General features: G+C 37.5%; 1 protein-coding gene across 1 annotated transcript in view; it reads right to left on the reverse strand.

Moving 5' to 3' along the window:
* Hibch (3-hydroxyisobutyryl-CoA hydrolase) overlaps positions 1-13,362 on the reverse strand; it is a 46,134-nt gene that overhangs the window by 26,392 nt on the left and 6,380 nt on the right. The window contains exons 2-6 of the mRNA XM_069995653.1: positions 12,381-12,423; positions 10,454-10,594; positions 9,374-9,458; positions 7,652-7,732; positions 6,220-6,272 (exon numbers count right to left, since the gene is read on the reverse strand). Coding sequence (XP_069851754.1) covers positions 6,220-6,272; positions 7,652-7,732; positions 9,374-9,458; positions 10,454-10,594; positions 12,381-12,423 — 403 coding nt within the window. The remainder of the gene's footprint in view (positions 1-6,219; positions 6,273-7,651; positions 7,733-9,373; positions 9,459-10,453; positions 10,595-12,380; positions 12,424-13,362) is intronic.

A 13,362-nucleotide genomic window follows, 5' to 3' on the forward strand; every position in this document is an offset into this window, starting at 1 on the left:
AACATACAGAAACATACAGAAAGAAAGAGTTCAGCCACAAGCCTAGCTAGCTCCATTTTGTCCCTTTCTAGCTCTATTTGGCCTCTAACTTTTTGCCTTCTGAGTAACAAAACCAGCAGAACTGATGGGTAAACATCTTTATGACAAGGAAATGAAATCATCCCCAAAGTATAGTGAGATGTGTATACTATATCACCCCAATATAACTTCCCCAAACCAGAACTAAGACAATAACCAAGTAGTCCACTGGTTTTACCAAGATGACCTGTGCTAACCTCTAACCCTAGCTTTGTTTCCTTTGCTATCCAACTCAAAATTCCTGTCAGCTCCTTGGAAACAGACCTGGGGTCACTGAACCCCTTTGATCTTCCCAAGGTGATCACTGACTAAAGCTCCTTTCTTGCTCTCCAGCACTGCTCATCTCTTCTGCATGTGGGGATAGGTGGCCAGCTGAGTCTGTTGACAGTCTCAGAGCTGAGCTTTATCCCTGTAACAATCCCTTCCTAAAACATACTTTCCAACTATTTTCATTATTGATCATGAAAAAAGGGTAAAAATTATTTTCTTCTACCCTTCTAAGTTTTTAGCTGGGACCTCCATTACAGAAGACAGGTCAATAAAGAGAGAAAATAAGCAGGTGTACATGGGAGGTATAAATAGGAAAGTTGGACATCTCCAAGAAGCAGCCTAGAATTCTAGTTTTTATAGTCTCTTCCACTAAAGAAAGATATAGGGAGACAAGTTATAGGAAGATGTCCAGGAAAAGGATGGAAAACAAGAGTCATGTTTGTTTTACAGGATAAACATTGGTGTCTTCTCCACAGGTAGGTATTTCAGGTGATGCAGGCATCCCTCTCCTGGGGGGGGGGGAGAGAGAGAGAGAGAGAGAGAGAGAGAGAGAGAGAGAGAGAGAGAGAGAGAGAGAGAGAGAGAGAGAGAGAGAGAGGGAGGGAAGGAGGGAGGGAGGGAGGGAGGGAGGGAGGGAGGGAGGGAGGGAGGGACAAAGAGAAAGTGAGAAAGAGAGAGGGAGGGAGGGAGGGAGGCAGGCAGAAAGACAGACAGAGAGAGAGACTCCCTTACAAATACAGATTTTTCTTATGGTGTAACTTTCCTTAGAAAAGGATAACTTGTACAGTTTTCAGAACTCTTCCTGTTCCTACTGTTTCTCAAATAGTCCTATGACAAAGTGATCTATTTGGTGTGTCATATCTTGTTTGTCTACAATCGCAATCCTTCTGTTAGTAGCAACTTAAAGGTACTTTGAGAAACACAAAAACAAGTCCACCTTATACCCATAATTTAAGTTGGCTTGGAGGAGTCAATACTGTCTTCTTTATAAAATTTAAAGGTGGGGGGAGGGTTGGAGGAGGGAAACAAGTTTTCTTTAAATCCAGTTCAGTATACGTAACTTCAAAAACTGCTTAAGGGCTGGGAAGGTGGCTCAGTGGTAGAGTGCTTGCCTTGCATGCATGAGGCCCTGGGTTTGATTCCTCAGGACCACATAAGCAAAAAGAAAAAAAGCCGGAAGTGGTACTATGGCTCAAGTGGTAGAGCACTAGCCTTGAGCTGAAGAGCTGAGGGACAGTGCCCAGGCCCAGAGTTCAGGCCCCGCGACTGGACCCAAAAAAAAAAAAAAAAACTGCTTAAAGGGAAAGCCAACAAATTTAAATATTTTTTTTCTTGGAAATAGAATGAAGTATTATTTTAAGTATCTCTCTAGAAACAAATACACTAAAATGTCATAATTTTACAGAATTTTGATCAACTATATAGAGAACCACTTAGTAACATTCATTGTTATTTTACTGTATACCAAAATACTTAGTATATATTTGAATTTCAGAAACCTGCAACAATAGAATATAGCCTTCTCCTCCATAAAATGCTGTGTGATGGATAATGAAACAGTAAAATAATGCTGGAGAAAAATACTTTCTACAGAAAAAAAAAAAAGTGGTGGGGTAAAAATGAAGTTCTGTAGCGCCATCTTTTGGACTGCTAAATTTGCTACATTAGAAGAAAAAAATTACTGACCAAAATCAAAATAATCATTATTCATACTTTTTATTAAAGCCTATTTGTCTCATTTTATCCTGTGTTCAGTTTGTTAAATTAGCTGGTTATTGATCTGAGTCTGTATCTTGAGTACCTGTGTAACAAACTATAACAAAACCCAACCTTAGTCTACTTTAGTAAGCATCTATGTTTCAGCCGATCACAGGAAACCAACTAATTAAGACCATGCCCAAATGATGCAAATTTTACTTTTCCCCTTAGCTCAATCTACAAAAATTACCTGCTTTTGCTGCCAAGCTGAGCTCACGAATGAGTGCTGTCTGACCATGAGATTTCTTTGCTCATTCCACTCAAAGCATTGTAAAAAGCATTAATTTGTAGAATTCTGACTAGAAGGGCTGATATAAAGTATACTTTTATTTAGAAAGTTATTCGTGCACTTTTCAGTAAATACAGAAAGAAAACCAGTGGGAAGAAGATTACACTTATTCAGTTCTACGCAAGACATCTGAGATTGCTTTGTTTTTGTTGGGTTTCTTTCATGTTTAATTGGGCCACGTTTTCTTACGTGCGATTGGTTATGCTCATTGCTCTTGCTTTCTCACCTTTTCCTCATTCCTTATTTACCCACAAAGCAGTTATACATCAGTACTTCCAGTTATTTCTTTTCCCCTGTTCTGAAGAACTTTCTTCATACAGTATTTTGTGTTTATATCTCTTTTCTTGAAGCAGGGCCTCATTACGTAACCCAAACTTCTACTTCCCAAGTACTGGGATTATAGGCGTGAACCACCATTACTGGCACTCTGGAGCTTTTAATATCCCTAAGTCAGCACTTCCTTGAAAATAGAAGAACAACAAAACCATGGACAGTATCTACCAACTAGAAGACAGGCATTGCCTGCTCTTGATGATGCTTTCTCACTAGACAACTGCTAGTAGAATCTCTTTCCAAATGATGTGCAAGATCTAAGCCAATTCTTGGTACCCAAGAGGCTTCGCTGAAGGTGGTTTTACAAGAGGAGAGACTTCTTCCTTTCTAAATAACGAAATCTCTGAAATATTGAGTCAGTAGAATTTTTAGAACTTCACCCACTGATCTTGTACAACCTGCATACCTAAGTCCTATCTCTTGTATATATTTTAGAGGTCATTATCTGAATTTCAGCCCTTCCGAAGTAGGGCTGATACCAAAGGAATTGCCTGATCTATCTCTACTAAAAGCACTTCACCCCTATGTGAAAGGCCTGCTTTATGCCCAGAGAAAACAGAATGGAATGTTAGAGTGGCTGACAAGAATCTGTACAAACAGGCCTTCCTAAATTGCCTCTAACTTATTACCATTGGATCATATCACTCTTGTCCATCCATTCTTTTACTCAGCCATCTGTTCTGCATTGAAAATAAATATTAAACTACAGTTTCATTTCAGAAGTTCCTGTGACATTGTATAGCTTTGACAAATAGATGTGTCCCTCTTGACCATCTTCAAGCAACATCAGCCATGATGGCTGGGTCAGAACGGAAGTTACTTTTTCTCCTCCTCATCATCTTTCTAGGATCAGCTCAATCCACCAGCCTTGCCACGTAGCCCCTTTTCTGACCACTCTCTTCTTTAAAGGATTGTCTTTGTTATACTCAGGATCATCCAATTCAGCACTTGTTCTAAAATTATTTCATGTTAGCCAGTTAGATTTCTGTATAATAACAGAGGCAAAGCAAAAATGATTTGTCAATTGGTTATCTACTTGTAGAAAACTAAAGCTAGATCCTTATATATCACACTGTGCCAGAATCAACTCCAAATGGATCAAAGACCTCGGAGTCAAAACAGACACTCTGAAAACATTACAGGATGGAATAGGAAAAACCCTAGGTCTCCTTGGCACAGGCCAAAATTTTCTTAATAGAGACCCAGAAACACAACAAATCAAAGAAAGGTTGGACAAATGGGATTGCATGAAATTGCAGAGCTTCTGCATGGCAAAGGACATAGCTTGCAAGATCAACAGAAAGCCCATGGATTGGGAGAAGATCTTCACTAGCCATACAATGGATAAGGGTCTCATGTCTAAAATATACCTGGAACTCAAAAAATTAAAATCCCCCAACAACAAATTCTCAAAGAAACCACTGCCCAATAAATAAGTGGGCTAAAGACTTAAAGAGAAACTTCTCTGAAGAGGAAAGAAGGATGGACAATAGAAACATGAAGAAATGCTCAACCTCCCTAGCCATAAAAGAAATGCAAATCAAAACAACATTGAGATACCACCTCACCCCAGTTAGAATGGCTATAATCAAGAACTCTAATAACAACAGATGCTGGAGGGGATGTGGACAGAAGGGAACCTTACTGCATTGTTGGTGGGAGTGTAAAATTGTTCAACCACTTTGGAAAGAAGTATGGAGGTTCCTCAAAAGACTCCACATAGAGCTCCCCTATGACCCAGCACTTTTGGGCATTTACCCAAATGTTTACAAACAAGACCACACTAAAGCTACCAGCACAACTATGTTTATTGCAGCATTATTTACCATAGCTAAGATATGGAACCAACCCAGATGCCCCTCAGTAGATGAATGGATCAAGAAAATGTGGTATATATACACAATGGAATTCTATGCCTCCATCAGAAAGAATGACATTGCCCCATTTGTTAGGAAATGGAAAGACTTGGAAAAAATTATATTAAGTGAAGTAAGCCAGGCCAAAGAAACACAGGTCCCAGGGTTTCCCTTATTTGCAATATCTAGTATATGTCTGAAACAAGCAGAAACCATCAGATAAGATGATGTTAAGGGAAATGAAACCCAAGGTAAGGACACAAGTGGTTTTTTTCTTTCTTGCTATTGTTGCTAACATATTTATAAGATGATTTCTTTGTTGCTTTGTATGTCCCTCCCCCATGGTATAATCCCTGTTTTCACTGTATTTGATGTTGGTATAATTTGGAGAGGGGAAGGGAAAAAACAAATTATTTAAATAGGGATACAGGTGGACCCATTGCAACAATGAGATGTACAAGTCGTTATGTCAAAAAACGAACTTTACAACTTTGGCGGGGGGGGGGGGGGGTGGCAGAGAGATGGGAAGGGATAGGAAGGGGAAACAAAGGAGGAGGCAACAATGCTTGATAAGAAATGTACTCATTATCTTGCCCATTAATTGTAACTCCTCTGTACAGTATTTTCACAATAAAAAAATAAAAAAAAAATGTACTCATTATCTTGCCCATGTAATTGTAACTCCTCTAAATGGTATTTTCACAATAAAAAAAATGATTTGTCAATGGGCAGAAATACCATTTTAAAGAATTTCATATAAATTAAAAGCACTAACCAAGGCGTGGTGATATATGCCTGTATGATCTCAGAAACCAAAAGGCTCAAGCAGGATCATGAGTACAAGGCCAGTCTAGCTTCATAATAAGTTCAGACCAACCTGGGCTCCACAGTGAATTCCTGTCCCAAAATCTTTAAGCATTTCTGGTAAAGTTTTATGTACTAGCTATGATTAGCCAACCATTAAAAGCCTAGAAAAACTTAACATGCCTGTGGACCCAGCAACTCAGGAGATGGACATGAGAAGAATTGTGGTTCAAGGCCAGTCATACAAAAAGTTACTGTGACATACATCTCAATAAATAAGCCAGGTGTGGTGGTATACACCTGTAACCAGAGCTACTCAGGAGCTGTAGGTAGAAGGATCATGGTCCAAGGCCCACTCCAGAAAAATAACTTGAGATCTCATTTTGAGGGGAAAAAAAAATGCAAAAGAGGATTAGGGGGTATGACTCAACTGTTAAGAGTGCCTGCCTAGCAAGTATAGGTCCTGAGTTCAAACCCTAATACCACCTAAAATTTAAAAAAAGAAAAACAAAAACAACAGCTGAGAATATCTTCCAGTGGTAGTGTATTGATTCTTAGAATACGCAAGGCCATGAGTTTGATTTCCAACACAAGAAAAAGGTCCTATAGGTAAAGAAAAAGTACAAACACTCTGGCAAGCTACCTAATTTAAAAAATTAAAATATTATATACTGTAATTGGATTACAATCCAAAATAATTGGATTAAACTCCAAATCACATATAATTTTGTTGCAATGGCTTATATTGTATTATATTCTTCGCTTCTGTTTAATAATTTTAGCTTGTTTTGAGTATAACTCACATCAATCAAAAGAGTAGCATCTACTTACACCTCCCATTGTGATGCCATCAATAAGTGCAACATATGGTTTCTGACAAGAGCCTAAAAGAAATAGAGCTATAATGTTAGTTGTAATATTTAAAATAGTTACCTTTCTGTTTAAAAAACACATTATATAGATCTATTTTACCAAGGAAACTTTTATAAAACATATTAATATTCATAAATATGTAATTTTAGATGTTAATCTAAGCACAATACAGATTATTCGTTATCATTTAACAACTCAACTTTCAAGTGGAAATAAAAGAATGTTTTGTTTTAGCTATTGGGAAGTAAATTCTGCCTTAATAAGGCACCAATGTTTATGTACACAATTGGTTTTCTTTTCTTTTCTTCCTCCCGCCCCCACTGGAGCCAATATTTTCAGTCCAACATTTTGCTTATTAATTAAGAAAGATTGGCACAGTTTTGGATGTAAAGAACAGACAGATGTCCATTCAGTTTGACTCACTGAGCTTAAGTGGGAAACTTTCCCTGTACCCCAGTCGTACTTGTAACCCATAGAAATTACAGAAAAAGCAATTTCTAATTTTATATCCAATTGCATGTCAATGAAGGAAAGTCCCCAGGTGTCAGGAACACAAAAGAAACTTGAAGCCAATAGTTGAGTGGAAACAATAGTTAAAGATTATGAGCTAACCAATCAGCTAAATGAATAAAATTTCAGTTAGGAGCTCTTCCACTTGCAATGAAAACTAGAAGAACTTCACTGGTTGATTCTAGAACTCATAAGAACACAAGCCCTCTGCCCAGGAGAGAAAAAAATCCAAGAAAGTAGATGTTCCATCACTTGATAAACAACCAGACAAAACAAAGCACTCTTAACAAATAGGGAACAAAGTAATAATACCCTTAACTTGCTACAGGAGATATGAAACCTTCAAAACTTTGCTTCCATTGAAACCTACAACTTTGACCATAAAAATTTTTTCATTGTGGGGTTCCTTAAGAATTAAGAAATGATTCATTTTACATAGAAAGCTGAACCCCAAGATTTTGTTTCCCACAAAGCTAGATATATGATCAGAAATCCCTATTTTTTAATTTATTTAAATTTAATTTTTATTGTTATCATAAGGTGATGTACAGAGATGTTACAAGTTACTTAAGTCAGGTAATGAGTACATTTCTTTTTGGACAATGTTACCCATTCTCTCACTCTCTCCCAGCTTTTCGCTCCCAGCCCTATCCACAGTTGAATCCCTATTTTAATATTAACTTTATAACAAATAAAAGTAGAGTCTACCAAAATTAAAGTGTAATTCTTCTGGAATAAGCAGTCAGAAAGTTCAACCAATTTTATTTATGCCCAATACATTTTACATAAAATTTTCAATAAGAGTGCCTATTTTAACCAATCATACCATCTTCCCCATTTCTCCATTGTATTTTTAATGCTCTCAACAGAGTATACCTACCAATCGTATTGTTCAGTAAATATTCTTCTCTGAAGAAATCCTGAGCCAGATTCTGCTTTGTCTTTGCAGCTTCTGAGACCGCTATGGAAGGAAAGAAGGAAACACACTGCAAATCAAAAAAGTGTTTTCTAATCAATATAGTCAAATAGATTAAAAATACCGTGGTAAGTACTGGAGTGAAGGTTCTAAAAGGGCTTAACACACTTAAACTGCCCATGTTACAGACATACTACACTTAGACACAGACCAATTGTTAACATTTTAAGGCAAAAATTTTTGTTCGATATACTGGTGTATTATGGTATATATTTCATAATTCCCAAGGTAGGCTATAAGGCAGGCCATAGGCTTCCCCAAAGCTGGTCATATGTTCGAATTTTTCCTGCTGGCTCTTGGAGCTGGTCATGAAGACATTCTCGGCCTCACTTGTCCAGATCTGATGCCCTCATTTGAGGAGTCCTGTACCAGACCTGGGAGAAGGAATGTTGAACAGAGGCCAAAAGGAATGTGAAAGTGCAGGCAGTGGGCTTCCTTCCTCTGTCTATTAGCATTCATCATACCCTTTTCATCCAGTCACATTTCCATGTAGCTACCCATGCTCCATTGCTCATGCAATGAAGGCTCCATAAAAATCCAAAAGGATAGAGTCTGGAGACTTGAACAGGAGATGCCTAAAGGGTAGTTCAGCTAATGGATGCTCCTCACTCCTTATCCCATGTCTTGCCCTGTGCTCTATGCGTTAATGTCCTGTATCCTTTATAGTAAATACCCTTATAATAAACCAGTACATCTAAGTACTCTCTTGATTTCTACAACCATGCAAGCATACTAACCAAATTCAACAAGTAGCTTATGGGAAGCTGGGTTTATACCCAGTGAGTCAGGAGCATAGGCAAAACAAACTTGGGTCTTAACTATTGGCATCTAAAGTGTAGGGGAAGGGAGCCATGTTGAGAATTGAGCCCTTGATCTTGGGATCTGGACACTACCCCCACCTAGATAGTGTCAGAACTGAATGGAATTATAAGACAATCAACTGTCATCCTCAACAAAATTGCCTGCTTAGTATGTGAGGAATAAATCCCACACATAAAAGTGATCTGTGTAGTAAGGAGTAGAAGAAGCAAAATTTGGGTCCATTTTTCCATTTACATTCTCAGACTTACTATGTTCAGATTATACTACTTTGACAAAATTATGTGAGTTTCAGATCTAAACTTTACTACATGTACAGTGAAGTCAAAAACAAATCTCTAAACTGTAACCCCTCGTACACCTGCGCAATAAAAAAAATCTCAATTCCCCTCATTTTCTAACACTAACAACAAAAGGTTAGGTCTCTATTTTTCTAATTTCTTAATAATTATTATCTTTAATGGTTCTAGAAAATAAGATGAATTATAAACATCCTCAAACATTTACCTTTGTCAGCTCTTTTTTTTCTTTGTTTTTTTGGTCATGGGGCTTGAACTCTGTCCTTGTGCTCTTCAGCTCAAGGTGAGTGCTCTACCACTTGAGGCACAGCAACACTTCTGGTTCTCTAGTGCTTTATTGGGGAAAAGAGTCTCATGGACTTTCCTGCCCAGGCTGGCTTTGAACCGTGATCCTCAGATCTCAGCCTCCTGAGTAGCTAGGATTACAGGCGGGAGCCACGGGTGCCCAGCCCCTTTGTCAGTTCTTATCAGAAAAAAAAAATCATTAATATAGGAGAAGGGAATTCACCTCTTACATCACCACCAGCACAGAAAGCCTTTTCTCCAGTCCCCTTTATAATAATCAGAAATGTTTCAGGATCTTGTTCCCATTTCTATTCAAACAGAAGAAGATGGTATGAGCAAACTGTAAACATAAACTCATTAAAGATACATCCATATGTGTACATATACATACATGTGTATAGATACATTGATGGTTTTATAAAACATATCTAAAGGAGTGGATCTCATTCATTTCCTTAAGCATGGAATGAACTCTGTTTTCTCTTCTGAGATAAATTAAGATTGTATTCCATAAAAGGCTCCTACTTGAGTACTTTGTGATCAGATTTATTCATGGCATCACAAAATTAGTAAGCCAATTAATATTATTGATTCAATATTAATAATATCCAATTATAGTATGTGGTTCCAATTGAGCCCAAGATGAATAAATAAGGGCTTAATGATAGATTACATAAATTTGTAAGTCTGGTAAATAGCACAAAGATTGCTGATAGGGCAATTGTCATAGAGCTCTGTTCTAAGAAAAATATGCACACAGAATAAACAACTTACGATGTTGATGAAATATGGAATTGACTTGAACTTGGTAAGGATGACTAATAGACAAGCAGGATGGGGCACTAGGTAGAGCTGAGTAGTAGAGCAACTGTTTAGCATTTGTGAGTCCCTGGGTTTAATCTCCAGCACCACCAAAAAATAAATGAAAAATAAAAATAGAATGAAAGAATCATGAGGCAAGCATTTTGAAAAGAACTGTCTTGAAACCAAAAGGTGACTGTCATGTGCAAGAGATTAAAACCTGCTAACTTACATTCAAAAGTAGAGCCAGGTTCACTGTTTGAAAGGTCAGAGGAACAAAGAGTGGCAGACAGCTACCCAAAAGCTTCTGGAAAGGGCTGTCTCATGAAGAAAGGGCTTCCTATCACCAAGGGCATTCAATGATTATTACACTGGAAGGAACAGAGGGCTCAAGAATCAATGGGGCCATGGTGCATATGCAAGAGAGTTTTGAAATTCCTTCTGATAAAATTCCAGAAACGTTGCAAAGAATCTAAATAAATGCTCTCAGAAAATGACAAACCTTCAGCTGGGAGTAAATCTGCCGAACCATATTCAGGGACAGCGCATTGAGGAACTTTGGTCTGTTTAGTGTTATCACTCCTGCACAACCTTTCCTTTCCAACAACACTTCACCCAAGCCTGCCGAGTGTGTAGACATTCTCTGTGCAGATTAAAAAAAAAACCCAAAAAAACAAAAACTTAGTGAAAACATTTCATCACAAGCTCATAGCAAATCCTTCATATTAATAACTAAAGGAATGGATAACTAGGCATATCTCAAAAGTTTTGGAGACTGTAAGTGAACAAATTCCAAAGTAAATTACACATGACTTTTGAATTATTTATTTTTATTTCTGAGTGAATTACATGATTTAGAATCCCCTCATCTCCTAGTGTGGAATTCCTTGGACTATAACATACTCCTAAAATTTTTACTTTATTATTATTATTTGAGTTCTGTTATGTGTTTAGAAAAGATAACAAGTCTTAAAAAGTGACATCTGGACTGGGCTTTGATGTTTGTAAAGAAAAAGAGAGACAAGAACTACTAGGTAGAAGAAACAGTACATGCTAGGCAAAAAACAATTGATATTTGATAATGTTAGTGTGTTAACTATGAATGAAATATGGCTGGTGGAGGAAAGGAATAATGGTGGGATAAGCAGGAAAATCAGTTTGAGGCCAGATTTGCATGTTACAGAGTTGGGAAGAGATAGATTCCTGAACACTAACTTAGGGGCTTACACTAATTAACTAATTTTCTAAGATTCCATTACATACAATCACTAAAGTTCATGGTGCCACCAACCATAACACCTTTTACTTATTTTAATATATTTATTGTAAAGGTGATGAACAGGGGGTTACAGTTATATAAGGGAGGTAATGAGTGCATTTCTTTTTGAATTTTGTTATCCCCTCCCTCATTTTCTCCTCCTTACCCCTCCCCAAGTTATAAAGTCCATTTCCAACAGTGTCTAGAGCAAGTATCATTGTTGTATTAGTTCATCTTAACACCTTTCTTTATACAAACACAATCCTATAAACCTCACATAGGAACAGTGTGGAAAGTAAAACAGGAAGTTAGGTACACTGGAGAATTATAGCTGGAGGTGCCTACTGGGAGAGTGCTTGCCTAGCATGGACCTGGCTGGCTCAATCCTCCATATTGAAAAAAAAGAACTGAAAAATCTTAACTGGGATATGCTAGTTCAAACTAGACAACATACATGTAGCAAAAATCTAATAAAATGCAACAATCCATCTTTTATATGTTGCACTTTTAATGCTGAAATTAATTTCTATTAAAAATTCATTCTCAGGCAAAAATGTTTGTATTTACCTAGAAGACTTTCAGGGAAGGATATTAAAAACAAAAGACTAACCCGATGCAACTATGAGAAGTACAAGTCGTCATGTCAAAAACGAACTTTACAACTTTGGTGCAGGGGGGGGCAGGACTGGGGGGGCGGGGGGAGGCTAGGAAGGGATGTGAAGGGTAAACAAAGGAGGAGGCTGCAATGATTGATAAGAAATGTACTCATTATCTTGCCCATGTAATTGTAACCCCTCTGTACAGTATGTTCACAAAAAATAAAAATTTAAATTAAAAAAAAAGACTAGCAGGCACTGTGGTTCATGAGCCTAACTACTCAAAAGGGGGGCTGCAAGAGACTAAATGTCTACATTGTAGACTCATTATGTAAGTCCAAGCAACTTAACTTACCCATGTTCAGTGGTATAACTAAAACTATAGTTTAGCTATATAATATTGATACATAAACTTCATGGGAGATAGCAAGTATAACATTACAAAACCAAGAATAATGATGCTCTAAGAGTAAGAAAAACTTGTTAGTCCTGTTTTACCTGACTTCCCTATAATAACAACATGTTAAGTTAAACATTGTAAGTAATAAGGCCAGCAAAGTGAAGTCCAAACTTACCAAATGTTGTAGAATGATACTGGTTCTTTTAAATGAACCAAACCTGAAACACATGTAAAATACAATGAGCATGGTCCCAGGGGCAATCATGTCTCCATTTTCAAACTCTATAATCCTTTTTTACTTAAGCCCCTTCCAAAAGTTATTACAGCACTGGGGAGGGCATGGCTTAAGTGAGAGAGAGCACAACTGTGTACATAGTCAACACTAAGCCCTGAGTTCAAATCCAGTGCCACCAAAACAATAAGGCATTAGAACAAAATATCTTTAAAGGACTTAACTCTCATTCATTGCTGAAAGATTCAGCAATGAAATGAGAGCCATTTTGGAAGAGTTTGTCAGTTTCTTACAAAATTAAATATATTAATATATTCTTGTCATATAATACAGAAACCCACTTCTTGAGTTTTGCCAAATGAGTTGAAGACCTACATCCACAAGAGAAAACCTGTGAGCCAGGAACCAGTGGCACAAACTTGTAATCTTAGATACTCAGGAGGCTGAGATCTGAGGCTTATGGTTCAAATTTCTGTGAGACTCATCTCCAATTAACCACCAAAAGCTAGAAGTGGAGCTGTGGCTCAAGTGGTAGAGTGAAAAAGCAAAGAAGCTCAGAGATAGCACCCATGCCCTGAATTTAAGCCCCAGGACCACACATGCACACACACACACACACACACACACACACACACACACACACACACACACACACACACACACACACACACACACACACACACCTGCATATGAATGTTTTGCTAACTCTATCCACAATTGCCAAAAGGTATCAGTAACTAAGATGTCAAAACAGAAATGAGCAATCTTCACTCACATACACACAGACACACACGTACACAAAACACATGTATACATGTACAAACATGAGGAAATGTGTGCAAAGCAGAAGTTAATCTGAAAAGACTACCAAATACATGAATTACAATATCAATATACTGAAGAAGGCAAAGGTTGGCAGAGGTTT

Source organism: Dipodomys merriami, unplaced genomic scaffold (genome assembly GCF_024711535.1).
Source record: "Dipodomys merriami isolate MVZ:Mamm:240054 unplaced genomic scaffold, mDipMer1.0.p SCAF_49, whole genome shotgun sequence".
In the NCBI taxonomy this organism is placed as follows: domain Eukaryota; kingdom Metazoa; phylum Chordata; class Mammalia; order Rodentia; family Heteromyidae; genus Dipodomys; species Dipodomys merriami.